The sequence below is a fragment of the Pundamilia nyererei genome, unplaced genomic scaffold, assembly GCF_000239375.1.
Source record: "Pundamilia nyererei isolate P.nyererei 1_Seehausen unplaced genomic scaffold, PunNye1.0 scaffold00086, whole genome shotgun sequence".
Taxonomy (NCBI): domain Eukaryota; kingdom Metazoa; phylum Chordata; class Actinopteri; order Cichliformes; family Cichlidae; genus Pundamilia; species Pundamilia nyererei.
This window is the reverse complement of record NW_005187487.1, coordinates 2,380,850-2,394,158: the sequence shown is the minus strand read 5'-3', so window position 1 is coordinate 2,394,158 and position 13,309 is coordinate 2,380,850. Positions and strand designations below refer to the sequence as shown.

Genomic DNA, 13,309 nt, shown 5'->3' with positions numbered 1-13,309 from the left:
TGTGTGTGTGTGTGTGTGTGTGTCACAATAGTAGTCTTGGATGTTTTATCTGTCTCCACCGGAGAAAACTTTATTGTGGGATAGGTGTCTGGTCATCACAAGTTACAGCATTTGAAAGGTCTCCTTTTTACCTGTAGTTTGACACCAGGCTTATCTTGCAGTAATAACTCCTTGGTCAAAATAATTGTTGTATTTCTCAGCGCTGAAAATGTAATGTGATTATCTCCTGTATGAAGCCATGAAGGCTCAAAATTGCTGGAAAAATAACATGAATTGAAAAGTGCCGACTGTTATTTACTGTGAGGTGTCACTGTTTCCATTTATCTGTCAATGTATTCTTTTATTTTGAGGATTTCATCCTCACGCAACTTCATTTACTTCCTTTTCCATTTCCCATTTCCCATTGACCCATTGTAAAGTTATATATATTTACATCACGCTGGCTCCCCACAAAAACAACAATAGAGAAGTTCCACTTTTTTAATTTGGTGAGCTTCTTACAGATGTGTCTGCCACCCTGATTTCTAACTTCAGTGTGAGTATCAGTGGAGAACAGGCAGAGGAATGGCGTGGAGGTCAAGGCACAGCGGGCAGGGGGCCGAGCAGCGAGAACATCACAGCTCATCCACGGCGAGCGCTTGTGTCACTTGATTGACGGGCCTCCAGATCTAACCTTCACCAAAGTGTGTCGAGGGCAGCGGCAGCGAAGCTGAAGGGGGGAGCGCTTGTCAAACTTGTTGAGCTTCATTCGCCTGATCCAGTAGCGTCACATGCCAGTCTCAGGGACAGAGATGTTAGTAAGACACAGAAAGGTTGGGCAATTGTACAAGCAAGTGAGCTGAAGTTTGGACCGGAAAAGTGAAGTTTTATTGCCTCATCATATAACTATTCTATTAACTGATTTAATCATTGAATTGAAGCCTACAAATTAAATTTTTTTGTTCAGTCTCTCTACACGCTCAGTTTCCCTCAAAATGCTTCCTTTTATAAATATATTAAGATATCCTGCAATGCAAAATGCAATACGCACTATTAGTGCATTAAGATAAACACATGGAGGTTTTTCACTTCAGCTAAACATATAAACTTTTGATTTTATACGTTTCTTTTCTTGCAACCAAATTGAAAATGTGCAGTGGAATCGTAGACGTTATTTAAAGCATGCACAGCTACTTTTTAAAGCCTCAGGCTTTTGAGGCTGGATTGCTCATTGAATTAATGCTACAAATACGTCATGTGCCCTTTTCATTTGTTGCCTTTTTTCAAATAAAATGTAAGCTCTGGATCATTCAGAATGGTGGACCATGATCACTGTCACCAGAGAAAGTTGTGTTTTTTTTCTTTCTAAATTGGAGGGGTACCAATAATTCTGGCCATGTCGTTATGAATCCCTCCTACTGTTAAACAGCCAGCTTCTCAGTCACAGGTCAGAATGGCTGACTTTACTGTGAAAAAGAGTGTTGAGTGTTCTGTGGCAAGGAGCTTGTTAGGTTCAAAGGGCAGGTTATTGAAAACCAGGCAAGCAACACCTCAGTGTATTTCAATGTGTAGACTAATAAAGTATTGTACAATTTTACTCACCCAAAATGAAGCAAAAACTTCTTACGACTGTTTATACTACACAGGAAGTGATATTAGTCAGATAATTCAAATAAAGATGCTCCAAAAAGGCATTATATCAGTTCAACACTCTGTGTCAGTGCCTTCAATTAGTGCCTCCAACCAGCAGACAGGTGCCTCTGACTTTAACCCCTAACAAAATCTAAATTATTATAAGTAAATTCAGCCCCATACAGCCAACTTCCCACATAAAAAGAGCTTTATCTACTAAAGTAATTTTGTGCACCAGGCTGCATTCATGTTTACTGTTGCTGTAAAGATGAGCGTTTTAACAGGAGTCTATGGGTTGGACTCGCTTTTAGAGTCAGCCACAGGTGGTCATTGGCGGAACTGCAGTTTTTGGTTGCCAAGGTTATTCCTTTGTTGGAAACTGCAGTAGCAGATAAAAAGCCTGTATATATCCTACCTTTAAAATGGTAGGATATATATTGGATATGTATGTAACTTGAACTGTAGATAAATGTTGGTTTTTACATGTAGCATATATATACGTGACACATGTAATGGGTTTGTCAAACCCTACTCTAAAGCCTGTCAAACAAGCTGCCACACCCCCTGGCTTTAAGCTGCCCTAAAATCTATTCTTTTTCCCGCTTTTTGTACATGTGTTATAATAGGAGACTAAATCAGATTTCATCCCAGGCTGTAAGTATTATTTCTCATTTTAACATGGGAGTCTGTGGGTCTATTGTCCTTTGTAACACTTGTAACAATCAGGAAAAAAGAAATAGGTCCACTTTACGTCACTTTTGTCTGTCAAGGAATGCATTTAAAGGCTTTTTTTTTCATTCATAAAGAATTTGGCTCATTTAAAACTTGTTCCAGCCTCTTTGTAGTGTGACAAGACAGAGGTGGCTGTGTTTGCAGGGATTACTGGGACGTCATCATGTGAAGCATCCTGTGGTTAAAAAATAATCATCTATTGTTGTGACTATGAAGACTGCAATCTTCCAGTTTCTATCACATAATCTTTTGGCTGCTACCATCAATCCCCACTCAAAAGTCATCTCAACCCCAACATGTTAACTGGGAGACGGGCCAGAGTCAAACCAGTGGAGCCACTCCACCAAAGCTTCAGTTCCAAACGCAGGCTTCACTGTAACCCAGCCCAGCTACCAGACAGGAGACATAAACACGCCAAGGGTTTAAACATGGAAATCCAGCAGGCCTGTGAAATGTTTCATCTCTGATCTCACTCTTTCCAGCATCTCTGCCGTCCAGGAGTCACACCAGAGGCAAGAGCCTGGAGGGAGAGGTGCAGTAACGGTCAAATCAGAAGTGTTATTTTGGGGGTTGCTGGGGGTTTTTGTTTTTGCGCCATGCCACTGAATCATCACTTTGACAAAAGCGTTACTTTGCAGTTGGAGGATGAGCAGGGGAGGCTCACAGAGATGCTCAGTAGAGAGTGCAATGAAGTCTTTTGAGCGCCGATGTGATGAGTAATGGAGCGGGCTTGTGTGAACCAGCGTCGGGGGGCCATTTGTGGTTAAACATGAGCATGTCGCCACATACCAGTGTGCTTTTTCCCATCAGTGAGCCCCCCCACACATACACACAAACCCCTTCTAGACATCCCGTCCCAGCAAACCACCCCTCCAGGGCGTACACAGCACATTCCTTCTTTATCAATAGATGAGGGTTTGATTTATGTGCTCCTGGTAATAACCAAACACCAGAGCTGCTGGCAGTTAGGTTAGGAGGCAGCCGCGTGTTACTCAGCTGACTTTTTAAAACAATTAGTGAAAGCTGGCTTTTCTTTCTGTAGTCATTTGATCAGATGATAAAACACTTAACATCCTTAAAGGATGTTGGGAAACAGATCACATTTTAGGCATTTCACGAGTGCCAGATTTATGACTTTGCTGGTTTTACGTGAAACCGATTAAAGCCCTTAATGCTGATGTTTTGTTAGAGTTGACAGACACACTTTCACACAGGGCAAATCAGTAAGTCATTTCAAACTAGTTGCAGGCAGCAGTACAAGTCAAACAGCTGGAAAATGCCACAGCACCCCCTACTGTTGGCAGCTTAGTGAATTTAGACATGAAGCTTCCCCTCGTCTTTTAAGTGTGTTTCATGTTCTCTCTAAAATAATAATAATTTAAAACCCCCCAGAAAGAAGCATTTTAGGAAAAATATTTGAAAAAATTCCAAATATTTTAAATTGACTTTTTTCCCCTCCAGCTTTCATGTTTTCAGGAATTGTTGACTGGGACAATAGTCCAGGGTTACAGCTACTCCAAAAGGTTACTTCAGTAGTAGCTGGGGGACCTTGGAAAGATTAACACAACTAATATATATTAAAATAATAATAATAATAATAATAATAATAATAATAATAATAATAATAATAATAATGTGTGCTAAAAAAATAGAAGAATAAGCAGTAGAAGTGAAAAACTAAAATGTGTTTCAAAATATTAAAATGCTTAGTAGAGAAAAGCTGTAGTCCCCTTTTAAAGTCAGGCTACAATTATAAAGGTTCAGTTAGGGGTAAGTATGGATAAATAGATAAAATATTTCTGTAAAGAATCAGCCATTGTTTAGTGGACTAAAAGATAAAAGTAGTGGAATATTAAGCTGTCACAAATAAGTGATTAAGACCGTTAATAACTGATAAACTGTCAGCTGGATGTAAGAATATGGTACTGTGCAAGTCTTGAGCTAGGCTCATTTCTTAATATTTTGCCTGGAAAATTAGAAATCTGACACTGAGAATGATGCATGTGCAAAAATACACAGAAATACAATTCAAAAGACCTGATCCCTCTGATTTTCAGTCCAATGTTTTCTTCCCATTTCACTTCCTTAAGTTCCACTGACAGATCATCTGAAGGTCTTTGCTAGCTTTCTTTTCAAGGATATAGCTTAACTGTTCATCTATTGTAGAATCTTTTTATGCATGCTACTGCTTTTCTCCTCCACTTGTCTAGTCTGGACACACCATGCAAATATATGCCATGTTTTTAACTAAGAGCCCAGTTATTTTTATTTTTATTGTTTGGCCTTTTTTGTAGATTCAACTAAAGACATGGGAACAAATTATGTGTTTTTGTTACAAGTTGTTAGTAACTAAGATAAAATTTAAAATAAGTTTTTTTTGTTAAATTGTCGGTTGTGTGTAGACACAACAGTGATTCATCCCTTGAGTTAGGAGCCTTTTTCCTGTTTGAATGATTCATAGATCTATTAAGTGGCTTTTTAAATATATATTCATTCTTCGGAAAATGACGAGGAATTCACAGAAAATGAGTAAAAGAAGCCAATGTCCAAACAAAAACTTTGAAAGTTTCTCATAAAGTCTGGCTCTTTGGTAACAAACACTCAGATAATTTGGGACAACTTAATACAAAGTGACAGGTAACATGTTTCTTCGATTAAATAATATATTTTTCTCTATCTTACACAAGTCAGTGTCAGCATAATTTCATGCCAGAATATTTACTGAATATTGTCAGTTAACATGAATACTGTGGGTGATTATTCCCTTTTTAAGAATTCTTTTTTAGACAAAGCTGTAGTTGTTCAGTAACCTAATGCAAATCTTAAAACTGTAAACCAACGCTGTGATGTAATTTGAACCTTTAAAAGTCTATTACCTTTTAAGGCCCTTTTTATGGGCCTGTAAATAGCCTGAAATGCCATTAGTAGTACTGCTAAAAGTAATTTCTAAGGAGGTTAAATTGTTAACAGCGATGGATAAATGGCAGAAAAAGCAAGTAGTGATGATAGATGGTAAAAATCCACAGCTTATACTAATAAAAAAAAAAAAGTAGCTCAGACCAAAAGGGAACCAAAAATGAGTATATACACTTTTAAATGAAAAGAGTTCAGGTTAATACATTTAGATATGAGGGGTGGTGTTAATGAAGGAGCCCCAGAGTGTACGCGACATATCTGTGGTAATGAAATCTGATGAAAAACCCAAATTTTTTCCCCAAAAAGAAATCTGGGGAAATCTGCCCGAGATGCCAGTATTTTATTATTTAACCAGGTTGCATAACAAATGAAATAAAAGGGATTGAAATTGCATAATTTATTTGGTATATTGTTCCATATAGATTGTAGAGTGATTTTATTAATTTTTAGATTCCTGTTTTTTAATACTGGACTCAATTGCAGTAGCTTTGCATGATTCAGAGTTCAAAATATTGAAATGTAATACTGAGCTACAGTGCAGCTCAGTTCATCCTCTGCGTGAAATGACCTGTTTTAGCTCTCTTCCATGCTGCCTTGAGCAATCTTTCTTCTGATTGGCTGCCCCTCATAAATGTCACTATGTAAAATATAGAGCCAAGAGAAAAAAAAACTGTCTAAACCTGGCTGCACATACGCTGACCTCATTACTTGAAATTTTGTCTGTATTTAACTGCCACCTGTTTGAAAATAAGGTCCCCTTAACAATGCATTGTTGTTTTATTTCTTCTCAGGGTGCTGGTGATAGCTTCATTGGAGCACTGGCATTTTACATGGCCAACCACCCACACATGCCTCTGGAGGAGATGGCCCGCAGAGCCAATCTGGTGGCAGGGGTGAGCGTGCGGGAAATCGGCACGCAGACGTCTTTTCCGTACAGACGGGACCTCCCAAATGAATACTTCCAAGAGTAGCAGTAGACCCTGATGTTAAGGGACCACATTCTGAATGGGGTCAGAAAGACTCAACACTAAATGTTCTTATGAAAATTTGCTGCTTAAGATATCTTAAAATTGATTACCATTAAAGATAAGTCAATCATTGAGATTATTTTATTTGAATTAACCACAACAAATGTTTCACAAAGTACATTCACCCAATTAAATAATTATTTTGAACCAATGAACAGCTTCAGATCATGGCAGCGGTGGTCCCCTTACATAACATCACTTTTCTGGTTTCAAGTCTCTTTTGTTCAAGCCTGGAGTTCCACTTTTATCCATCCAGGAAGATCCTCTGATAAACACGTCAACCAGATTAACCCGCTGTACCATCCCCGGCAATAAAAACGATGCCTTTAAACCTCTGCAAGTTCATTTTGTCCATCTGTGTGTGTCGGTGTGCTGCGGTTAAATCGATCTGATCTTCCTCTTCTCAAAAAACAGGACGTGCTTGTTCACTGAAAAGACAAAAAGCAGAAAGTAGGTGGAAGTCAAGGGTCACTCCAAATATGGGTTTTGTTTATTTTCCACTGGGGTGAACAGAAGGTGTGACCAACACGTTCTGAAAACAGGTCCACCATAAATTTGAATCCTTAGCTGATTTTAAATTGGACTAATCTATTCCAGGTGTTATGCTTGGACAGTTTGGATCACTCAGCAGAAGTCAAATTATATTTGTCCCCCTGTACTTTTGTTTGTATCCCCTCCAGTGTGTCAAAATTGTGAGCACAGTGAGGTCATGATGAAACTCGCAGTGAAAATGGTCAGAACAGGACAGCCAAGGACATCTCTAAAAATAGCAGCAACGATTGAAGCTTTCTGGATATGCCCGAGAAGATAATCTTGAACTGGAGGTTTGCCAAATTTAGAATCAGGTACGGCTTTTCACTTTGGGAAGAATGTTTTGATCACACCACATGTTTAAATACAAATAGTTTCCAAGTTAAAAGAAAAACAATCATATACTGTTGTGTGCTCAAAGGTCGATTGGGAAACCCTGGGTTCACTTTTCAAGTAGCGATTTATTAAAGTGCCAACACCTTCATGTGACTGCTTAGCCTGCTTGCTGCCGCTTGAATAAGTGAAGCCAGACAAGGAAAAGATATCCTGGGTTATATGGATTTTGCTTTAATGAGTATTTGTGTGTCATAGTTGTTCTCACACGGCTCTTACCAAATGGATCGTGTTTGCGCAGCACCAGTTTGTCTCTGAGTCGGTTCCTCTTTGTGTTGAAGAAGTATCCGGTCCCTGCAGCACTCACCATCTGCACCAGGATGGTCCTGACAGGTAAGCAACACACAGAGAGGTGACTGCCATTTCAACACGAAACACTAACAACAGGCCTCATTCACGGGTGCACGTGCAGAAATGTTCTTAACCTCTGCACAAAATTAGCGTTGGATTTGTGCACTGGATTATTCTAACCCGTCAGGTTTGTGTGCACTACCTGCAATCAGCACAACTGAAGTAGAAAGGGTTAGAGTCACAGGAGGAAACCACCTTAATAGTCACACAATAATAGACTCTCTGCTTCAGAAATATCACATGCTTTCTTTAAAATGACAAAACAAGAGAAAAATATTCTTCAGTGAGGGTGGCTTTAACCAGTTTGCTGTGACAGGTGGAAACAAAGTCAGCACCTGGAGAAGCAACTTGCCTGACGTACAGTTATATCGGCCCTGTGCTCATGTCAAACCCTGAATTCCTTACAGTTCGTTATTCAATTCTGAGAAACTTTTTGCTTATCTTATTCTGGAAACCTGTAACTAATGACCAAGATGAAATGACTACTAATAATAACAATTCATATTAGTAGTGCTCTTCTTCTTTTGGTTGCTCCCTTTAGGGTCCACCATCATTACATCTATGAATTTTCTCTGTAGTAGTCCTCTTTTTCTTCCTGCCTGGCAACTCCATACTTTACATCCTTTATCCAGTGTATTTGCCAGCTTTCCTCTGCCCATTCAAACCATCTCAGGCTTGCTTCTTTAACCTTGTCTTCAAACCACTTAACTTGAGCCGTCCCTCTGATGTACTCATGTCTAATCTTGTCCATCATGGCCACTCCCATCTTAAATAATGCCACCTCCTGCTCAGCCTTCTATTTTGTTCGTTAGTGCCACTGTCTCCAAATCATACATCGAACCTATCATCTTGTAAACTTTCTGGTCCCTGTGGCTAAAAAATGATATATAAGAAATTATCCCTGACACTGCACCCTGCCTGCACTCTCTTCTGCACTGTCCATTACTTAGGATGGCTGAGCCCAGGTATTTAAACTCATCTGCCTTCACCACCTCTTCTCTTTGTAGTTTCACTGTTACACCTGTCTTGCTCTCACTTACACGTGTTCTACTGACTTTCATTCCTCTTTTCTCCAGAGCATACCTCCAACTGTCCAGACGTTCTTCCATCTGCTTTCTACTCCCAGTAAAGATTACAATGCCGTCTACAAACATCACATCCCACGAGACTCCTGCCTGACCTCGACTTGGACAAATGGTTAGAGTTGGATTAGGGATGGGATCCAACATGTGGATAAGTAATAGCATTAAGTGTAAAGATGTTTGTTTAAATGCTCTAAGACAGCCCGGCTTTCATCACGTGTTCGTTTCCATGACGTAAAGGAAAGGTACATCTGTACTCCGAAGTGCAAATTCTGTTAAGATTATTTTAATGAAACAGAAATTTACGCGTAAATCCTCAGTATGCACGGTTTACGCACAGCCTTATGCTTCATGTGTGAATGAGGCCTATTGACTAGACTTTCAAAGAATCAGCCAGTGCACTTACTTGGATTTTGCCTTCGCCACTGTAAAAAGAAAAGAAAAGAAAGAAAGAAAGAATCTTATGCAGGTGAATCCAACAGATATCGTTCAGCAGCACTCAGAGCAACGGGATTTTAGTGGAAACTTGCTAACAGCACGCCAACACCAGCCCCAGAAAGTCCTTAAAGCTGTTAAGGTTGTGTGCAAGTATCTGCTGAAAACTCAAAGACTCTCCTACACATCTAAATGAAAAGAAAAACTACCTCTCGAGTAGCACAGGTGCTTTCTGAGATTTCCGCACTTACAAAGCCCAGTGAATGGACACTGAACACATACTGCTGTACTATCCAGAAGCTAAATCTATCTCTCTAAAACCCAAAACCACTGAAACGTGTGAAATAAATTTATTATAAAATATTTCACAGTGACTGCCCACATGAACAGACGTATATTTTAAGAGCAGCTCACGTTTTAGCATCAGCTAACCCCACAACAGCGTATTGGGAGAGCTCTAGGTACGCATGCGTCGTGCTGTTTGAAGACAAGATTTAAGAGAATAAAATACTTACAGTTTACTGTGGTGAGAAACATTTTCTAAGTGTTTATCTAATCGCGTCTATTAAAACATAGCTGTGTGCGAGTAACGGCAGGTCACATTGACAAGCTCGATATCCGGTGTAAATAGAAACACTTCCGGGTCACCTTAAAAGCGTATTCCATTAAAAACGAACTGTAGGCTGGTGCTCTTTTCATACGTGTGTGTGTTTTTTAATTATTATATATACCAGAGAGAAAAACATCCAAGATCAAAATGTACATTTGAAACAACAATTTTTAATACTATCTGAGGCAATGTGTGTTTTCTTAAGAAACTTCAATCCATGAAACTCAGGATTTCTCTAGATAATGATAGTCTATTCATTTAACATATAATTCTCCTAATTTGCTATTATAAATCTCCCTTAAAAACGTTTGCCACAGGTAATAAACTGATAATAATTCAAAGGATAAAGTTGATACAGATGATCAGAAACGGACAAAAATCTGACATATCATGTTTACTCTGGTATAATGAGTAGTTTCAAATTCGTCTTAACTAATTCAAATCTGATATAAATTTATCTACTTGTGGGTAAATTAAATAAATAAAAAATGTAAAGTGCCATTAATTGTGCATTTATACCTGATCTTTTGCCTTTTGATTTGATTTACAGTGAATATATTAACTTTAATCCCAATATTTCTGAGGGTTTTTTTTCCAGAATATTTCAACCATGCTGAGCTCAAATGTTCCAATTTAATTTAATTTAATTGTTTTATTTCTATTCATTGTTTAAAATTTAACAAACCTATTATGGCAATAATGTGTTTTCCCATAACTAGAATTTTCCTTTTTACTGTTTTAAAGTCAGAGGTGGGAAGAAACGAAGTGCAAATACTCTGTTACTGTACTTAACTACAATTTTCATGTATCAGTACTTAAGTATTGTTTTCTGACTACTTATTACCTTTACACCCTACATTTCTAAACAAATATCTGTACTTTCGACATTTTCAAAACAGCCTCGTTACTTTTGCTTTAACGCATTTGGGTCGAGTTATTATTTTATCATTGCGAGCCTTCAAACATCAAACCGATTTGAGCCTAAACAGAAAGACATGAAAGGTAGTCCTGTTCTCGCATAAAAAGAGATAACGTGTGCAAAAGTCAGGGGTTAAAAGTGGGACGGTGTTTTGTTTTTTTTAATTCTGGAGGAGCGAGCTTAAAGGGAGTAACATTTTTTTTAAGTGGCAGGTCATATCAAATGCAGCGTTTTATCAGCTCAACAAACATCAGCAAACACGCAAACTGTTCCTGTGTAATTTGTCACAGCCAAAGGTCAAGCTGCTGTATTTCACAGGGAGAGAAATGAAAGAGAGCTAGCTTCACTCAGAGATGGAGAAAGATAAGAAAGACAGGACAGTAGAGGAAGAAGAGAGGTTAGATTGAAAGGTAAGGGCTGCTCAGTGGGATCTGATAAACTGGAAATGTACATGTAAGTCCTTGTGTTTTTAAATGAGATATTGGGTCTGTACATGTGACATTGTTATATAGTTTTTCATGTTGTGAAACATGCTGCTAAACAAACTGAGGTAGACTAACTGTTATTTAAAGGTTGCATGAAAATCCTCTGCATGTTAATGGAAGATAAACAGGTTAGTTTGCTGTAGTGTGATGGGTTTAAATTAAAGAGCAGTGTGTGACTGGTGCACATTGGCTGCGGTTTCATGGTCACAGTAAGGTTACATGAAGTGTAGCAGAGATTCATTTGAATTTTAGCTGATGATGCTTACTGACCTAATTCCACCTTCATACCAACTTTATACAGTCTACTATAAACAGTGTGCTGTCAGTGTAGAGCCCTGAAATCAGCCAGAACTACTGACATGCTGTTGAATTCATTTGTGTACATCCACAAAGAACAACAGGTCAGCTGATCACAGCCTGTACACAAAGAAAACCTAATGGAACTCTCAGTAGAAATTATTATGAATTATGAGTCTTTTCCCCACAGTGAGCAGTTTTAGGGTTCCCCCACCTCATGAATTCCTGACTGTACACATTGTTTTGTTTAGAGGCAAAGTCACCCTCTACAGCAGGGGTGTCAAACTCAAATACAAAGTGGGCCAAAATTCAAAACTGGAACAAAGTCGCAGGCTAACATTAATATTTATTGAAAAAAAAATCTTCCTCCAGATGCAAGAATGAATCTTTTCTTATGGACTCAAACATGTTTTGCTGAAAAACTGAATATGGAACAAGCAAAGCTTAATACTAAACAATATATATATTAGCTGTATAATACCAGTAGGCCAGCTCTAATAGTAATTTGGTATGGCTTTGCGGGCCAGAGTTTAACACCTATGTTCTACAGTTTTGGAAATAGAAAATATCAATTTATTTTGCTTAATTTTACGGGAGTATTTTTAACAGCAATATTTGTACTTCTACTTAAGTACAGAGTGTCTGAACTTTTGCTAACTCTGCTTAAAGTATATCTCATGTTCAAAACAGTGTTTATTTCAATGCTAGAGAATGAGATAAAAAAAACAAAAAAACAAAAACACCACTTCCTTTGGGTTTTATTGTGGGTTTGTTTTTTTCCTTTTCTGCTTCTTTCAGGTGTTGCTTGCTTGGTTTCCAGTTTCCTCCTCTCTGCAAATAACAAGCTCTTTTCACAGACTATATGCAACACTTATTTGCACAGTACATTCAGCTAGTCTGACTGAGAACCTGGCTATTTTCAATATTAAGTTACCAGAATTAATGGTACCCTTTCCCTTAAAAATGAAAAACAAAATGCTATTTTCTCAAACAAGAGTAATTGGCCTCCACTATTCTGGATCTAACATTATTATTGTGAGCAGGTGAATTTCATATATTGTATTTCATATTGTGCACTCACTGGCAGCAATGCTGGGTTGGTGCTGCTCCAATTCTCTTATGGTTATTTAAGATGTGCCTTCTTCTTGCAATTAAAAACACATTGTCCCACGCAGAATAAACAAGAGCTTCTTTCGAAATGTTTTATTCTTTGTCAAACTATAGAAATGCAAGTACGCATGAGAAAAAAACACAATGGTATTTAATCCCAATGCATAATAATGATTTATACTTAGTTCTTCAACTCCCATAGGGCAGCTTTGCTTGACTGAGAATTCAAAATAATCCTTATTTTTATACTGCACTTGGTGTGGCACCTCAGTTCATCCTCTGTTAAAAAACAAACAAACAGAAAAACTTTAGCTCCTTCCATTTTAAGTTAATCTTATTCTAATTGGCTAACCCCAGAAAACAATTAGATGGGGTTTCTGTGGGGCTTGTAGTTTTGAGTTTTATCTCTGGACAAATATAAAAATACCCTACATTGTATCAATGATTCAGGCAGGTGGTGGTATAATGGTCTGGGGAATATTTTCCTGGCACAATGTGCCACTTAGTGCCAACTGAGCATGATTTATATGCTAGCTATAGGCTGGTCCCAGCAGGATAATATGCCATTTCATAAAATTCTAATCATCTCAAACTGGTTTATTGAACATGACAGAGTTCACTGCTCTCAAATTAACTCGACAGGCAGCAGATCTCAGTTTAATAGAGCACCTTTGAGATGTGGTGGAACAAGAAAAAAAACATCATGAATGTACAGCAGACAAATCTCATCAACTGGACCCAAATCTAAGAAATGTTTCCAACATCATTGATGCCACAAAGATTTAAGGCAGCTCTGAAGACCAAAAAAA

General features: G+C 38.2%; 2 protein-coding genes across 3 annotated transcripts in view; one reads left to right on the top strand and one right to left on the bottom strand.

Moving 5' to 3' along the window:
* Positions 1-6,618, top strand: part of rbks (ribokinase) — a 52,430-nt gene extending 45,812 nt beyond the window's left edge. Inside the window, exon 9 of the mRNA XM_005738770.1 lies at positions 6,051-6,618. Within this exon, the coding sequence (XP_005738827.1) occupies positions 6,051-6,230 (180 nt within the window). The 3' untranslated portion in view covers positions 6,231-6,618. The remainder of the gene's footprint in view (positions 1-6,050) is intronic.
* On the bottom strand, positions 6,353-9,727 carry mrpl33 (mitochondrial ribosomal protein L33). Of its 2 annotated transcripts, none has more exons than XM_005738771.1 (4): positions 9,595-9,727; positions 9,051-9,069; positions 7,431-7,537; positions 6,353-6,715 (listed from the first exon to the last, which is right to left on the bottom strand). In XM_005738771.1, exons 1-4 carry the CDS (start codon positions 9,614-9,616, stop codon positions 6,666-6,668), a joined length of 198 nt encoding a protein of 65 aa, XP_005738828.1. In that variant the 5' UTR covers positions 9,617-9,727; the 3' UTR covers positions 6,353-6,665. The 2 variants fall into 2 exon arrangements, with proteins under 2 accessions (XP_005738828.1, XP_005738829.1); XM_005738772.1 differs by lacking the exon at positions 9,595-9,727 and adding an exon at positions 9,494-9,582.
* Positions 9,728-13,309: the final 3,582 nt, after the last annotated feature.

Coding starts and splice junctions, on each gene's coding strand:
- mrpl33 (XM_005738771.1), bottom strand. CDS start 9,616: ATGTTTCTCACCACAGTAAACT. Junction 6,716..7,430: donor GCGCAAACACGATCCATTTG/GTAAGAGCCGTG, acceptor TTGTCTTTTCAG/TGAACAAGCACGTCCTGTTT.